Source organism: Blennius ocellaris (genome assembly GCF_963422515.1).
Source record: "Blennius ocellaris genome assembly, chromosome: 17".
Lineage (NCBI taxonomy): Eukaryota > Metazoa > Chordata > Actinopteri > Blenniiformes > Blenniidae > Blennius > Blennius ocellaris.
This window is the reverse complement of record NC_137666.1, coordinates 14,291,306-14,306,707: the sequence shown is the minus strand read 5'-3', so window position 1 is coordinate 14,306,707 and position 15,402 is coordinate 14,291,306. Positions and strand designations below refer to the sequence as shown.

Genomic DNA, 15,402 nt, shown 5'->3' with positions numbered 1-15,402 from the left:
CATCCTATCAACCAGTGAGAAACACCGATACATCCATGCACGCTTACATTCAAAAGGCCACACAGGCCGATGGAGCTGGACTGTCCGAGTCTGACAAACAAGCCGTTCAAGACTTACTGTTGGGAGTCGTTGAAATGAGTTCAGTTTAAAAAAAAAAGGGGGGGGGGGGGGGGGGGTCAGGTAATAAAGCTGTAATAAGTCCGGGTTATGATGATGAGGTAGGGAGACTGAGTCCGTGCACGCTGCTCAAGTCTTCATGTTGCTGTTTGCTCAGAGGACTGGGAGGCTTTCTGTCTCCTGGGAAACAGAAAAAAAATACCCATCTGCGTAAAAGTTGGGCAAAAATACATTGGAGTATAATTCTCGAGCATATTTCACAATAAAAAAAAGACACTAAAAATACTTTTTTTTGTTTTTCGCTTGTAGGATCATGACAAAAACCTCAGAGCTCGTGACAGGCCTGCCAACTACCAAAGGTCAAAATTGAAGTGATTGACATATAATTACTCTTTGACTGAGATTTAGTGAATGATTGCATTGACGCTTATCTTTAAAAAAAAAAATGTGTGCGTGAGAAGCAAAAGAAAGAGGTGTGCTTGGAAATTGAACTACGGGCTTTCACTGTGATATGAGTGATCAGATATAAAGTAGTTGTCTAATAACAATAATAATAATAATAATAATAATGATAAGTTGTGTCTTTTCACTGGGCACCACAGTAAGTCATTCTAACACTTGGCTATTACATTTTACGCAAGGCTCCCTTCAATGAAACAACAGGGATTCGAACCCAGACCGCAACACACTCGAGGTCAAGACAATAATAATAAAAAAAAAAAAAATAATAATAATAATAATAATAATAAATACTATGTTTTTCCATGTCTTTTACACAATCTGGTCTCCCTCCCTCCAGACGGCTCTGTACCTTCTCGGGCCTGGTGCTTGAAGGCCATCGAGGAGTGGATCTCCCCCGCATGCATGCTCATCCCGCTGGCCGGGTGGGACAAGGCCGGGCTCTGCGCCTGCCAGTGGTGGTGACCCGTGGCCACGTATCCCCCAGCGGGCCCGCTGTACACGCCATACTGGTTGGTTGGAGAGTACGCGCACGCCGAGACGTAACCGGACAGTGTAGAGGAAGGCTGTAAAACAGATAAGGCACGGAGGCAATAATCACAAACAGTCCCCAAATACAATACCTCAAACCGACTGTGGCCTTGAAGACCTTGTCTGGATTTTGGATGGTTTGGTGGTACAGGGAGGCAGCATGGGCATCCCACTATAATTTATTCACCATGCATAAATATAATTAAAGCGTGCATGCGCAACGAGATTTCCTCTGCCTCTGACACATATAATGAATAGAATCCGGCCGGAATGGTTAAATGTTATTAAGGCAGAAGTCTGTGGCTTTCAAGTTCCCTTTACATAACTGCGCCACAGGCCTTTGCAGCAAAAACAACTATTTTCTACAAAACACTGCGCATTTTGGCACGAAACCAATTGACTGTTTCCTATAAATAAAACATTAAAGAAAAAAGAAGAGGAAAAACTGCAACGCACGGACTGCACACATGTCCAGCCCTGATTCAGAAAGTGTTTCAGAACAGACTTGTTTTTCTTTTCTTTCTTTTTTTTTATTTTATTTTTTTACCTGGGCGTACTTAATGTCGGACTCAATGGCAGATTTGTCGATGCCGTTGACCGTGTGCGCCGCCGGGAAAGCTGCTCTGTTGACGCTACTCCAATCCTCCATTTTTGGTGCGTATCCTTCAGCCCCAGCAATCGCTGTTCCAGAGACAGTGAAGTCAAGCAGAATAGTCATCAAGATAAAATCCCTAAAGGTTATACAACATTATATTTAAGATCATCAAAATTCACCCTTAATCTAAACAATGCAATCCAAAAAAAAAAAAAAAAAAACAACAACAATTGGTGTTGCCTGTTGAGGAGGTTGAGCAAATAAACACATTTAATTTCCCAAACTTTTCGAACTAGGTTTAGAATTAAAACAAACATTATATTTATTAATATCAATATATTGGTGATTAAAGTGTCCTAAATACGTCTAATACGACTAAAATAATGAGTGGTGTTAATTATATATTAACAACAAAGCTGACAATGATAAATAATAAACAAAAGCAGTTTATTCAAATTAATAACATTTTGGCTACTAATTGTTTTCAATACATTTCCAGATGTAACCTCTACTCAAAAACACCCACCTTTTCATTCATCTTATATGTCTAGAGTAAAATCTTCAAACAACCTTGACGATATTATTTAGTTGTTTTTTTCTTCAATTTTAAAGTATGAACCAAAATAAAAACAAAATACCAGACAAATATATCCATTTGGTTTTAATTGTTCAATCAGAAGTAATGACATACATAATACTGGGCCAGTGCGTCAAAGTATCAAGTCAAGACAGTGAGTATGTAGCAGGTAAAGGAAAAATGAGTGTCGTGACTGTTTGAAGGATTAGCTTGGATATAGCAGGTGGGTAAGGTGTTTGCAAATGCAACACGGCATGAAAAGGCCTATTGAGAGTGGCCTTACTGCGTTCTGGCTGAATGCTGAAACGGAGGCCTGTACAACCTTTAATGGACACATTGTGCCGCCTGCTACGAGAACAGGTTGTACGGAGTAATATGGCAGTTAATCGTGCAGATGAACGCAATAATAACCAGCTGTTCGACTTTATTCAGCTCTTACTTGAGGACATTGTGAGTTAAAGTGTTGTGGCGCTGCACTGAGAGGCCTGCAAGGGCGCAGAGAAAAGTAGTTCCTCACCTGTGGGATCCATGAACGCTCGTATTCCTAAGATGTTGCTGACGGTGTGGGCAGACGGCCAGCCCCGGGATATGCTCATATGCCCGGCCGTCACCGGTACTCCAGGAGGGCTGCCCATTTTAGTGCCAGTGGGTGACATGGTGTTGGGGTAGGAGTACGGGTAAATGTGGTTGTAGGAGAGCCCGGCCTGCGCGGAGGCTTGCTTGCTGCTTTCGTACTGGTTCGGCTGCGACAGATTCCCGATCTTGTTGCGTAAAATCCTGCTGATCGAGCTGACCGACGGTACGTTGTACTTGTCACAAACCCCGTCTGCCAAAAGGCGGTCCCGAATCTCCCAAGCAAAGATCCCGGGGTCGTTTTGTTTGTATTCCCTGATATTTTTCACCACGTTAGGCGTCGTGACCCGTGGCTTGCTCCCACCGATGGCACCGGGTAAGATGGAGCCCGTCTCGTTGTACCGGGCCAGGATTTTGCTCACGCAGCCGTGGGACACTCGGAGTTGCCGGCTAATGTCACAGGGTCTGATTCCCAGCTGGGCCAGCTCCACTATCCGTAAACGTATGGCGTTGGGCAGAGGTCGCCCATTAACAAACACGCCACCTAGCTGGTTCACCTCTCCATAGGTTTGCTCTGCAGCAGAAATGAGACACAACCGTTACTTATTTCTTCTCCCCGCATGCAGCTCTCACATTTCATACAAGAACAGTCGATTAAAATAATCATGTTGCGCGCAAAGCAATGTATTTGCTTTGACATTGGATATATTGTCATAAAACTTCTGTATTTGTCAGATATTCGAGGAACTGACATTTCCAAATGCTCAGCCTGTTTCCGAGTGGTACAGTCTGGAGTCATTTAGACCATAAACTAAAAGCTGTGCGCCCGCAAAGGGGTAACCGCTGGTTGGTAGCCGCTATTTTGCAACTTTACAAAAGCGTGTAAACTCTTTGGTCTGTTCTGCCCGCTAACACTCCTGCGCACACAACAAAAACAACATAAAAAATGGCGAGCTTGAAGAATAGACAGCAGAGAACTCTTCAGAGACAAACATTTCATAGGATAATTGGTGGTGTGGTTCCATTTAAGATTTAAAGCTTCAAACAGACAGTCAGTCCTGCCAAACTGCGTTGGAGGAGAAAAAAAAAATCTCTCCAAAAATAAAGTTGACAGGCTGTCGCCAAGGACCTTCTTCGTTTGCACATTATCAAAACCTGAAGAGGGTGAAATAAGAAGAAAGAAACTAATGCTTAAATTTGTCTTTACGCAGGCGTGGTGAGCGTGGATACGCTTCCATACGCGCCGCCACTGAAGCATGCAGACCGTGAGGGCTTACCCATTTGCCGATATGTTTCGAGATGCTGCGACATATAGGCACCCCTCAAATGGCTGAATGCGTCCGAGCGAAACAGAAGGAATGGGAACAAGAGGATTGAGCTCCCGAAGAGGGAAAAGTGGAATCCTGTAAGTCCACTCCGACAGCAGCTTGTCCCTTTCTGTTTCTGGAAGCCGGTGACAGCGAGGCACAATGGCAGCAAAGTGATCTTCATCCGATAAATGCAAATTGGAGTTATCCCGGGGAGTCCGGAGTCTGCTGGAATTAATTTGACGCGTCCTCTCCACGTCAATCTTTGCAGTTATACGCCGAGCCTCTGCCTTGGTGCTATTGGTCGTCCTGCGCTGGAAGCGCTGTCAGCCAATACAAACCCCATCCGGTTGGAGCCGAGCAGCCTCCTTGAATATTTTGCATAAGGGAAGTGGCAGGAAGGGGGACGTTTCATCCAACATTACACCCCTCTGGTAAGGAGTTATTCATTGAATTGGGTTGGTTGTCGAGGGTATAGCTTCCTGAACATTTAGCAACTTTAATAAACTTTTTTTGGGGAAACAAGAAGGCGTCAAAACGGGTAATTTGTTGCATGCACCATACCTCATACTGTCATTTCAGAAACTGTGTTCACCTAACACGGTTGCAGTTGACATATTTATTTCCTTGAAATTGCATTGAAGATAATATATTTTATGATATAGTGATTAACCTCAACTGTTAGGTGCAAATCAAGCAATTCACATTAGTCAATTCATATTAAGGTACTATGACGCATGCATTTAATGTAATCATAAAATGCTTGAACGCATGCTTAGTAGTCCACTCAGGCTTATTGACGATCGTAAATATCACGTTATGAAGTCATAATTATATTCCCATCATTGGTTATTCAAATAAAATAATTTATATTCATCATAAATTGAGTAAATTCGTATTTTCTGCATAATTCCTCAGAAATTGAGCAGAAAATCTCATACCACTTGTTGAAATTAATATTAGATCATTTTTAGCCGCGCGCCTCATTTGATCTTCAGAGCAAAAGGAAACTCTTTGCTCCACCAAGGCTGAGTCTTTTTTTTTTTTTTTATAAGCCAGCGTTAAGGGCATCAAACATGGGCAGGGTCTCATGTAATCGATACCTCTGTAGATTTCAGCGCTCCCAGACTATGGGATATCGACTGGATTCCAGAGACGAACATTATCACAGCATGTTTTCAGAGTTTCCTGTGCAGGTTTAGAAGGTATCGTTTATAAGCTCGCAAAACGTCACTTGTAAAAGTTAACAGTCGACCCAATGGTAACAAGGTGCAGTGTCCCTGTCCCTCCACCTCCACCTCCACCTCCACCCCACCCAATCCTCCCCTCTCCTCTACTCGGAGTATCTCCTGCCAGCTTCAACATCGAGGCTCGATGGAACACACTCCTTCTAATCCTAAAGCCATGGAAATATACCTTTCTTTAATTTATTCCTGGAAGGTCAGTTTTTCTGGAGACCAAGCCACTGAATATCAAAGACCCTCTGCAGGCTGCACGTGCACACCTGGTAAGAGGACACTCTGGGGAAACAACATTTTTTTTACTGCTAAGTATGGGTTCTATTTAATGATTTATAAATAGTAACATTACTAAAAAATGTATATATCTATTTGAAATTACCAGTAACATCCATCTTGCCTTTATCATCCTGTCTGACTTCTCTGCACTTTGGCTGGCAGGACTCCCCTCATCTGGACATCTTAGGAATTGCACGGTTTTATCGCCAACCAGCGTTTGTGTTCAGTGCACGTTTCAAAATGATTTGCGCATGATGAAATACAAAAATACTGAAATCAAAATATTGTGCGCCGATTAACATGCAACATGTATATCTCGTGAACTGAGTATTTCGTATCATCGTAACTTACACTATTTTCAACAATGGCAATGTCCTTGATGTGCATTTTAATTGCATTATAGCTTTATGATTTAAGCCGTTATATTTTGAATGGTGGCGAGTCCATTTTTGTCGATTTGCAATAATAGTATGTGTTTTTGAACGTTTTGAACGAACCTTATAGATATTAAAAGGTGACGTTAGGGTTTTGCGCATTTTACGCACGAGTCTGCACAGCAACAATTCGTCAAAGCAACTGTATGTTTTGTTTACAATATTTGTTTTTGTCTTCATGAGAATCAATTTATCTATAAAAAATAAATAAAAAATGGGTCAATTGAGAAATTGGATTTTTGTTTGATATATTTCATAATATTGAAATTGTGTTAAAAAGATATTTTTTTTAAATGCGCAGGCAATCTTTATTTATACAGTATTGCAATGCTGTGGTGTTTTGCGAAATTATTTTCTAAATCCAATCCAGAAAAAAACATTTCGAAAGGTCATGAAAGGCTTGTGAAAATGGTGACAAATTTACATCGAGACGGCCGTTGGTGCGGTTGCACCTTTTACGCACACGTCAGGTGTGCCGTATTGCAAACCGCCTGATTGTGTTTGTCATGTGTGACCAAACAAAAGCAATCGTGAAAGTCTCCCCTTCTTCTCCCGGTGTGTTCACACAATACATGCCCCCATAAACACTGCAGCACGAACACAAACAGTAAATGCAGTCCTGGATATCTGCCTTTTAAAGTATTAAGTATTCCATATTTACAGTTTTTGTTATTTTTTTAGCGTCAGTGTGTCTGCTGTGGAACCCAACCAACAGAAACAGCTTTGGCCTTGTACTAAACTTGTGCACATCAAATAGACTAGAGTGCTTTATTGATTCAGAAACAATGAGAAAAGATTTAGCAGCCCCAACTGACTATGTGGAATGAATTCAAACGAATCATGGTGGTCATTGCACCTATTTAATCTAGACTAGAGCTTTTAAAGTCCATAATTTTCATATTGATTGCTATTTTGAAAATGGCCTCGTGAAAATATTCAGAATAATTCATAACTATTCCCCTTTAATGTTCGAACGGATTAATCTGGATATTCATAGCATTTCTGTAAAAAAGAGGAGGTTATGTTTACATTCACGTGTAATTACACCTGAATTCGAAGCAATTCATTTGTGGTTGCAGTTTTGTTTTAAAACGGCGCATTTTTCATAAAATTGACAATTTGCTCAAAACATCCCCGCTACCAAATAATTCCACACGCATTGCTCCTGTCCATCATAAACGTGTGTGAATCACTCGTGGATCCGTAAAAGATACACGTAAGATCGTCACATTTTAGTTCTGTTTATGACCTCAAACTTTTCTTTCTTTCTTTTTTTTTACAGAAGCTATTGTTTCTTTGCAATAAAGCATGGTGCAATTTGTTTTTGTTCGCGTGCAGGTCTAAAGAAATAAAAAAACAAATATATTTAAAAAAAAAATTCGTGCGTAAAATCATTTGCGAGCAATGGGTTCAACAAAAGCCTCCGGTGTGTGCTTTTTTCTTCTCAAATCGCCTTCAGACCAGGCACAAGTTGACCCATCCAATCGACACCTGACACCCGCAAGGTGCAACGACCCCCGTCGGTAAATATTGATGTTGGTTTTAAGTGTCATCAAATGATTCACTTCCTCCAGTGAGCCTTTTCGTGGAAGTCGTGAGGCCAAGCTTGAAGCTATATTTGTCTTAAGTCTTCGCCCTGCTTTGAAAGGCTCGTCCAGTCATTTTTCTGACGCTTTAATTTCATGTAGCACTACAAATTGAAATCACTGGAGTGTGCGCTCTATGCCCGGGAGCGCACGATAGCGCTCGGACGATCCGGTGAACAGATCTCGCTCAGCCGAGGCCTCCCATGAGCCTCGTGGCACGACAAAAATGCAAAACATTTTCCGTGTTCAGCAGGTAAACACCGTGCACACAGGAGGTTGCTCGTACAGGATAACCACAATGTGCTTTTACTTGATTTTAAACATTTTTGCTTTGAGATATTGTAATTTTAGTGTCAATTTGGAAATTGGAGTCAAGCTTGTCACCTGGATCACTAACACGAGACTGCAAATTTATTTTGATGATGGGGAAAAATCTAGTGCTCTCGTGTATTCCCTTTATGGTTACGGTACCAAGCAGGGCAAGCAAATAATAGAAGTCATGCATTTGCTACTGAGGCAACTCAATTTTCTGTCTCCATTTTACGTTTTGTTCGTGCGCAATGAAATACAACACATTCGCATTCGCGCCTTTGTGAATATAATGTAACACTTTTTGTGAAGTTAATAATATAAATGCATTAAGCGCAAAGTTTTACGTTTTTTCCTTCTAAGAGGTGAATATTGAGCCCACGTTGCTCATAATCAGAAAGGAAGTCCGTTCCTATCTGATCTGGAGGTGGTGATGTGTAGTTTCTTTGTGCTCCTGCTGGTGAGTTTCTGCTCGAAGGAGCCTTGGACGGCAGCGAGCTCACTTCTTTTATAGCCACAAGACCCACTCGGAGCTGCAGAACACGCCTAATGAGGGCGTGCAGCGGTGCCATGTGAGACAGGCCAGCTTTTACCAGGCTGGATAATTGCTTGTGACCTTCACTAAACACGTCTCATGTGTCTTCGCGTTCACAATACACTTCTAATTGTAACATTAAAGGATATGTCTGAGGATCATGCATGTACATGGACTTTTTTTTATTATCATAAAGAAAGGTAGAGGGAAAGGCCAATAAATCACAGTGTTGTTATGGAGGGAAGACTTTAATGATCTGGGATATACATGGAGAGACTTATTTTGTATATTGCTTTTGACATGGCTTAATACCAAAACCCTGCAATTAGCACAGCTGAAAAATACATTTTCTGTCACATAAGTATTGCAGCAATTAGTAATAAGCGTGCCCATTTGAAATATATTGGTTTAGTTTGTATTCCTAATTGTGTTTGCTACACTTACGGCTGTACATTACAGCCATTCTGAATGTGTCTTTATTACACTGACAAGATTCATTTTGGGGGGAAAAACTGTTTCAAACATAATAGTTTTACACTCCATTTATTTTATTATGATTTCATCTCAAATGAAAAGGGAAAATATTGAGTCATGCCAGTAAAATGTCAGCCTAATTGATCTATACACCATCAGCAGGATTGCTTAAAGTTTTAGTGTCAATTCTATTTGGAAAAAAAAGGTACGTAATCACTCAAGAAGTTATCTACTTTTTACCAGGGTTAGTGTATCAATGAAAAATGTATCGATCAACTTTTATGTTTGCTGCCAAATAGTCAGCAACTAATAGATGTCCACACCATTGCGTGTTAATCAATCCTTCCCGAACTAATCCATATGATCAATGAACATGTAGATCACTGTACTGACTTTTTCTTTTATTCAATTTTGATATGTCTGGAAAGGGTCAGTTGCTGACTGGATGGACAGATTATGGTCCAACATAAAGTGATTTCTCAATCAGTTGGTCTCCAACCAGTGTCTCTCTCTTGGTAGCTTGTCTCACAACAAACCCTACAGTGGAACTGTTGATTCAGCATTTTAACAAATATCAGATTTCTGATGCTATTTTGCATAATTAATGCATCTCCCACATGACTGGATGTCCAAATCAGGCTGATATTAACATGTAAACAATGTTTACATCCACGGTGAAGACATCTACATTCATTGAAATTGGATGAGAAAATGATTGTTTTAATGCTTACATAGAGATGGATATTCAAATAAGACAATCTGGAAGTTCACTGACAGTCAACATAACACCATAAACTGTAAATCTACTTAAAATTTTTATTAATTTAATTTCAGTTGCAGTTATCTTTTCTTATCACATCTGTCCAGATGTGTCTGACCTTATCGGGATGTTTTTAATTAAGATATTGCATCCAACCCTTAAATCTAGTTAGATGGCTATCTGTGCTGGAAAAGATAACCCCGGACGAGTATTACTGAAAAGTGCACACATGCAGAGCTTCGGTGATCAGACGAATAAAAGATTAAAAGAGAGTAAAACAAAATCTCTTCGCTTTAAGTCTTTTAGATTGACAGACAAAACTGTGACTCCAAGTGTAACATGAGCAGTAATATTTTCACACACAGGAATAACATGCACACACAAATTCTACACACACACACAAAAAAATCCCAAAACAAACAAAAACCCCATAGTCAAATTGGGGCTATAGACCACGGTGAAAGCATGATGAAGAGCTCCCTCTATGGCCTCAAGAAGAACAATCCAACATGGTGGAGAAAGCCATTTCAGGACGAAAAAATGCATAGTATGCAACAGTGTTTGTGCAGCGACTTAAAAGGTTTTAATGGTTTGAGACTAAATCACATAAACCTCTGAAAGCAGTGAAACATATTCTAACACGAGGGAGTTACTCTCTGTCAGAGTTGCATAAGTCCTTAAAAATCTCACACATTGTTTATCCGGTCTGCAGTCAGAGTGCTTTTCTAGACATTGCTTCCATGCACCTTTTATATATTCCCATGCATGGCTTTGCCTTGGCAGTGGAGGCTGTGCTGCACTGGATCTGTTGTCAATTAAGAGGAGGAACCTTAATTACTTTTGGAGCACTTCAGACTCCGTCCATAGCTGCTGCTGATTCATGCCTGCCCTACTTGGAAATCAGCCCAGAGAGTTGAAAACATTGGGTCACATGTGGAACACGACATCAACCTTGTATTTTTGATCTGCAATTTCCTTGTAGTGGTTGTGATTATAGCTTTAGGTTTTCAGATTCAAACCTTACTTATCTGTCTAGTTAGTCGCTTCTCTGAAGCCGCAGCATGTGATCATATCAGTAAGTGGTGATTATTCAGTTAACCCTCTTCGAGCTGTTAATGCAGCTGTGTGTCGTGAATCGTTGAGATTGCAGTTGCAGCACGATATTGTGCTTCAAAGACTAAGAGAGCCACATCCATCATGGAAATCTCTGCTTCGGGGACATTCAAGGCCTCTCTATCAGAGGCAGTGTGATATTGTTCTCCGCCAAACCAGATATCAAGGCCTTGGACGGGCCTTTTTTATGTCAGGGATAGGGGTGCTGTATGTTTTCTGACAGTTTCTCCTTTTAAGATTAATGGGCTTATGAGAACCGTGTGTCCTCTTCCAAAAGCCAAGCTCAATATCAGTCAGTGTTACCAGCATAATCCCAGGAAGAAATCCCCAAGACACATTGAATATTGATGTCCCAACACTGGAAAATCAGAGTCTCTGTTTTCATGTGTGTGACAGTGCAGAGGATTGTAGGGGCTGGTTGACATACTGGATTTTATTTCTAAATCTCAGAACAAAACACACGCTGGCGACCTGAATAGGTGCTACATTCACACGAAGAAAATTAACTCTGAGTTTGTTAATTTACTAATGAGACACTCGATCCACGAGCTGCAATCGCAGGATTTTTTTTTTTTGTGTTCTATCAGTGTGCTGACCTCACTGAACCACCGCCAGATGCTCATAAATACATTCCCTTATTTCTACCCTTGTGTGGATGCCAGTTGGGCCGGGAAGTGGGTTTGTTTTGGGTGTTCTCGGGATATTTCAGCAAGCGCCACACTTTCACGTCTCTTCTCACAAGAGGGCTGTGCTGATTTCCTGAAACGCATTTGCATTCCTGCTTGTGGTCGCCTGTCATGGCGGCAATCTGTTGAAAGCAGTGAAACCACGTCCAGTGCACACATAATGGAGACTTGTTTGTCCCAACACCTGCGGATTAATCAACTGGACATGTCTTTGCACTGTGAATTGTAATGCTGTGCTGTGCGAGTCCAGAAGCGGTGGTGTAAATGTGAAAACCGACTCCAGACTCTGGTTAAGTGAGCAGTTAAGCCTGCGTCGTGGGATGTCACAAACTCAAGCCACGTGAATACTTTTTGGTCACATCTGGACATATTGCATCTCAGGTCCCTTGTGTATTTTACACTGTGCAAATATTGCACAAATATTTTCCTTCCCTTGTTATATTTAGGAAAAAAAATGAGCACATGCATCTCAGAATCCTGCTTTTGTAGCATTAGAGGAGTAATCACGGTGAGCACAATACAGGGATAGAGATTGCTTCAACCTACAGCAAAGGATGGGAGGAACTCACCTCTTTCATACCGGTGCTGAAATGTCTGACATGTTTGTGGTGGGTAGGGACAGACAGGCCTGCAACCAAGCCTGGACTTGCTGGCCAAGAAAAAGCCCCTCATAGCTCCCCCATTTTCCTCAACATGCCCCTTCCTGAATTGAATGTGTTGCCGAGCTTCAGCTACTCGGTCACTGGGTTTACAACAATCTGCATCTTTGTATCTATATGCGCCGATTGTATGTAAATGGACTCTTTCTGGCCCGCCGTTTGTGCTTTAACATAAGACAGTTGTTTATCTGTAGCAAGACATATTCAGAACTTAAAAATGTGAAACCTAACTGTTGGATTTGAGTTGTTCTACAAAGGTTATAGGATAAATCCGTGTGGTAATGCAGATGAAGTGACAATGTAGTAAGAAAAATAAAGTTTCGACACACATGTTTGTATTCAATTTTTACAGGCGGCTGACCTTTCTTCCCTTGTTTGTGAAATAACAGATGATTTGACCACTTTGAGTGTTGAACTGTAATTTAAATGAAGCCATATGAGCAGATTAGAGTGAAAACCACTGTTTAGTGGCACTGCTATAAAGGCTTTGTCTGAAATGTGACAAGGAGTCAAAACTCGACACGCTGCCTAAAGTCAACACAGCTCAAAGAAGTATTCTGCAAAACTGGTGACTTTTTGCATGTAAAAACTGAAAAGCAATACATTTCTATTAGGAATGTTTAAAAAATAATAAATAAATTGTGAATTTACAATGATCATGTGCTACTTTACTTTGCACCAGCAAGAATATTGTGAATCTGTCTTCTCTCTTTACAAAATCATGGCTGTTATTCAAAAGGTCCCACTCATCAGTGTCTTCATCCTTCAGTTTTAAAATTGGATTTTAGTTGTTAGTTGTTCAAAGTTGTTCAAAGGTTAACAGCAATAAACTCTAACTGACAGTGTATATTCTGATCATCAAAACATGTGATTCAAGTGTCCAACACATAAATACTTGAAAACCGGTTTCTTTCTTTTGTGAATAGAAAAAAGAAAGAAAGAAAAAAAAAAACCTGAAATAACTTTTGCATTTCCTGACTTCTTGGTCAGAAAACCATCAACTCCTTTTAGATATCATTAAATAACCCCTGGGTAATATTCCTGCAGTGCCTCCATAAAATTTACTGTCATCCTGTCACAGGCAAAAGGATTTCTCCAAAATATATCAATCACTTGAATATATTATGGACTGGAGATGGTTTGGTCCTGAAAGTATATGCAACTTTAAATTGAGGAACGTTTAACCGAGGTTCTGACACAATTTTCAGACGGACTTGGTGAATGTTTGCCCTTTCACTTCGGAAGCACTTTTCCTCTCTCAAACAGTCCAATCATGTTACTGATGTGTTCTAAATGGGTCTAAATCTAAATGGTAAGAACAGCTGTAAACCCAGTTTTGATCAAATCTGTGCTTTTCTTCTGGTCTATCATTGCCAATGGTTACACTGTTATCCTTGCTGCTTTGACTATATACTGAGGTGGAAAAGGAAAATGCATATTTGCCTCCACATTTGTACCAGCTCCAGCTCTGGCCTATAAGTCAAGGACTCCACTTTAACTTCCAACATGTGTGATGTCACAGTTGGCTCCCCCGTCTCTGTAAACCAGAGGGTTCGTGCTCATGTTCAGGGGATGGAAAAAAAAGGCACAATTTGATCTCAATTGGGCTTGAGTGTTAAAATGAGCACGATAACCAATAAATACCAGCCAGTACACACAAATGCACTTTAGAAATGTTCACATATGATGTGCTTTTTATTAAATCTTATCCTGCCATTTTCTGTTTTTGAAGGCAAGCAGAAGCATGTTGCTTATCCGAAGAGAGGATCTGTGCAGATATTAGTGTGCGTGTGTTTACAGACTCACTTTAACAGTTTGACTTTAGTGTTAATGTGTTTTACTAACAACAAGGATATGTATCATTGATATCTTGGCTGCTGGCATTTGTACTACTAACTTCCTGAAACTGTACAATGGAGACATCAGAAGACCAATTAGAATCGCTGTTGCTTGACATAAAGCGGGCTGAATCAAATCCTCCTGTGGACGAGTTTTGTCACAAGAGTGACACCTGCTTTAAACCTCCATCGCTCAAGCACCTTTACACAAGGAGTTTTTCATCAAATTCTCATCTCACAATGCTTTATCTTCCTTATATTTTAACCCTGAACCACTTAACCCTCAAATATTTATCAGAATATAAACTACATTCAAAAACTAACAACATTTCAGTTTGGTAGATTATTTCTTTGTTGTAACGATGCTTCTTGGAATTTTATCATTAGAAAATCTCAAACTTTACCCACGTTTATAATGGCCATGCATTTGTAGGATGAGCAGCAGAGCTGGATGTGTGGGTTGCACCAATGAAAAATGAGTCAACTCAATGTTGTCTTTTTTGTTTGGAGTAGTTTGGTGGATTGGATGACTGAAGTATGAATAAACAACAGACTTTAAAGTATATTCATTTCAGTGCAGTGAAGCCACACACAGCCACAGCAGCCTGACTTCTGACTGACTAGAGACAAAACCTGGTTGAAGACTCAGATTCTGGTTAGCATCTTGAGCAGGAGGCGCCGGGCGGTTGTGGCTGTTTGCTTCCTCCACAAACTGCCAACATTCCTGTTTGTTAAATGAATACATTTGCAAATTGCCAATACGTCGCGTTTCTTCAGACTTCAATCATCCAACCCACCAGACAGTAGCAAACAAGAGTAAAAACCAAAGGAAAGCTGTTTGGCGTGAGCAGAAAGGACTGGAAACATTTGTCATAGGCACAACCAATACTCAGCACTACTGCTCATCCCACAAATGCATGTTGCTTACAAATTATGCACCATTTGAAAGGGAAACAATCAAAGGTTTTTTTGTAAAGTCTTCACAGATTTAATTGCACAGTAGTTGGATGGTGTGAGTATTTAGTATGAATTAAATCCAGATGCATGATAGTGGCAAATAGTTGATTGGTTTTGCTCACATTTAACACATGCTCAAAATCCTTTTGGATGTAGGATTGTACTCAAAATAAATTTGTATTTGTTTCACAATTTGATAAAATGTATAAGTTGAAGCACATTTAAACAATTTTTGTATGTTGAACTACAGATGTTTATAGACCAGGTGTCTGAGAGAATTCGAGATATTTATGCAATTACTTGTCCTGTTTATCTCATTGCCTGTGATGGCCAATAACATTGAAAGGACTATCTTGCCAGAGACCTCACTCGACC

The 15,402-nt window shown here is 40.4% G+C and overlaps 1 protein-coding gene across 1 annotated transcript; it reads right to left on the bottom strand.

Moving 5' to 3' along the window:
- Positions 1-205: 205 nt before the first annotated feature.
- Positions 206-11,686, bottom strand: pax1a (paired box 1a; the record flags this gene model as incomplete). The annotated part of the gene is given in 7 exon segments (XM_080512648.1): positions 206-297; positions 929-1,142; positions 1,655-1,788; positions 2,797-3,426; positions 4,130-4,167; positions 4,169-4,295; positions 11,533-11,686. Coding segments are annotated over 7 exon segments (1,389 nt in total).
- Positions 11,687-15,402: the final 3,716 nt, after the last annotated feature.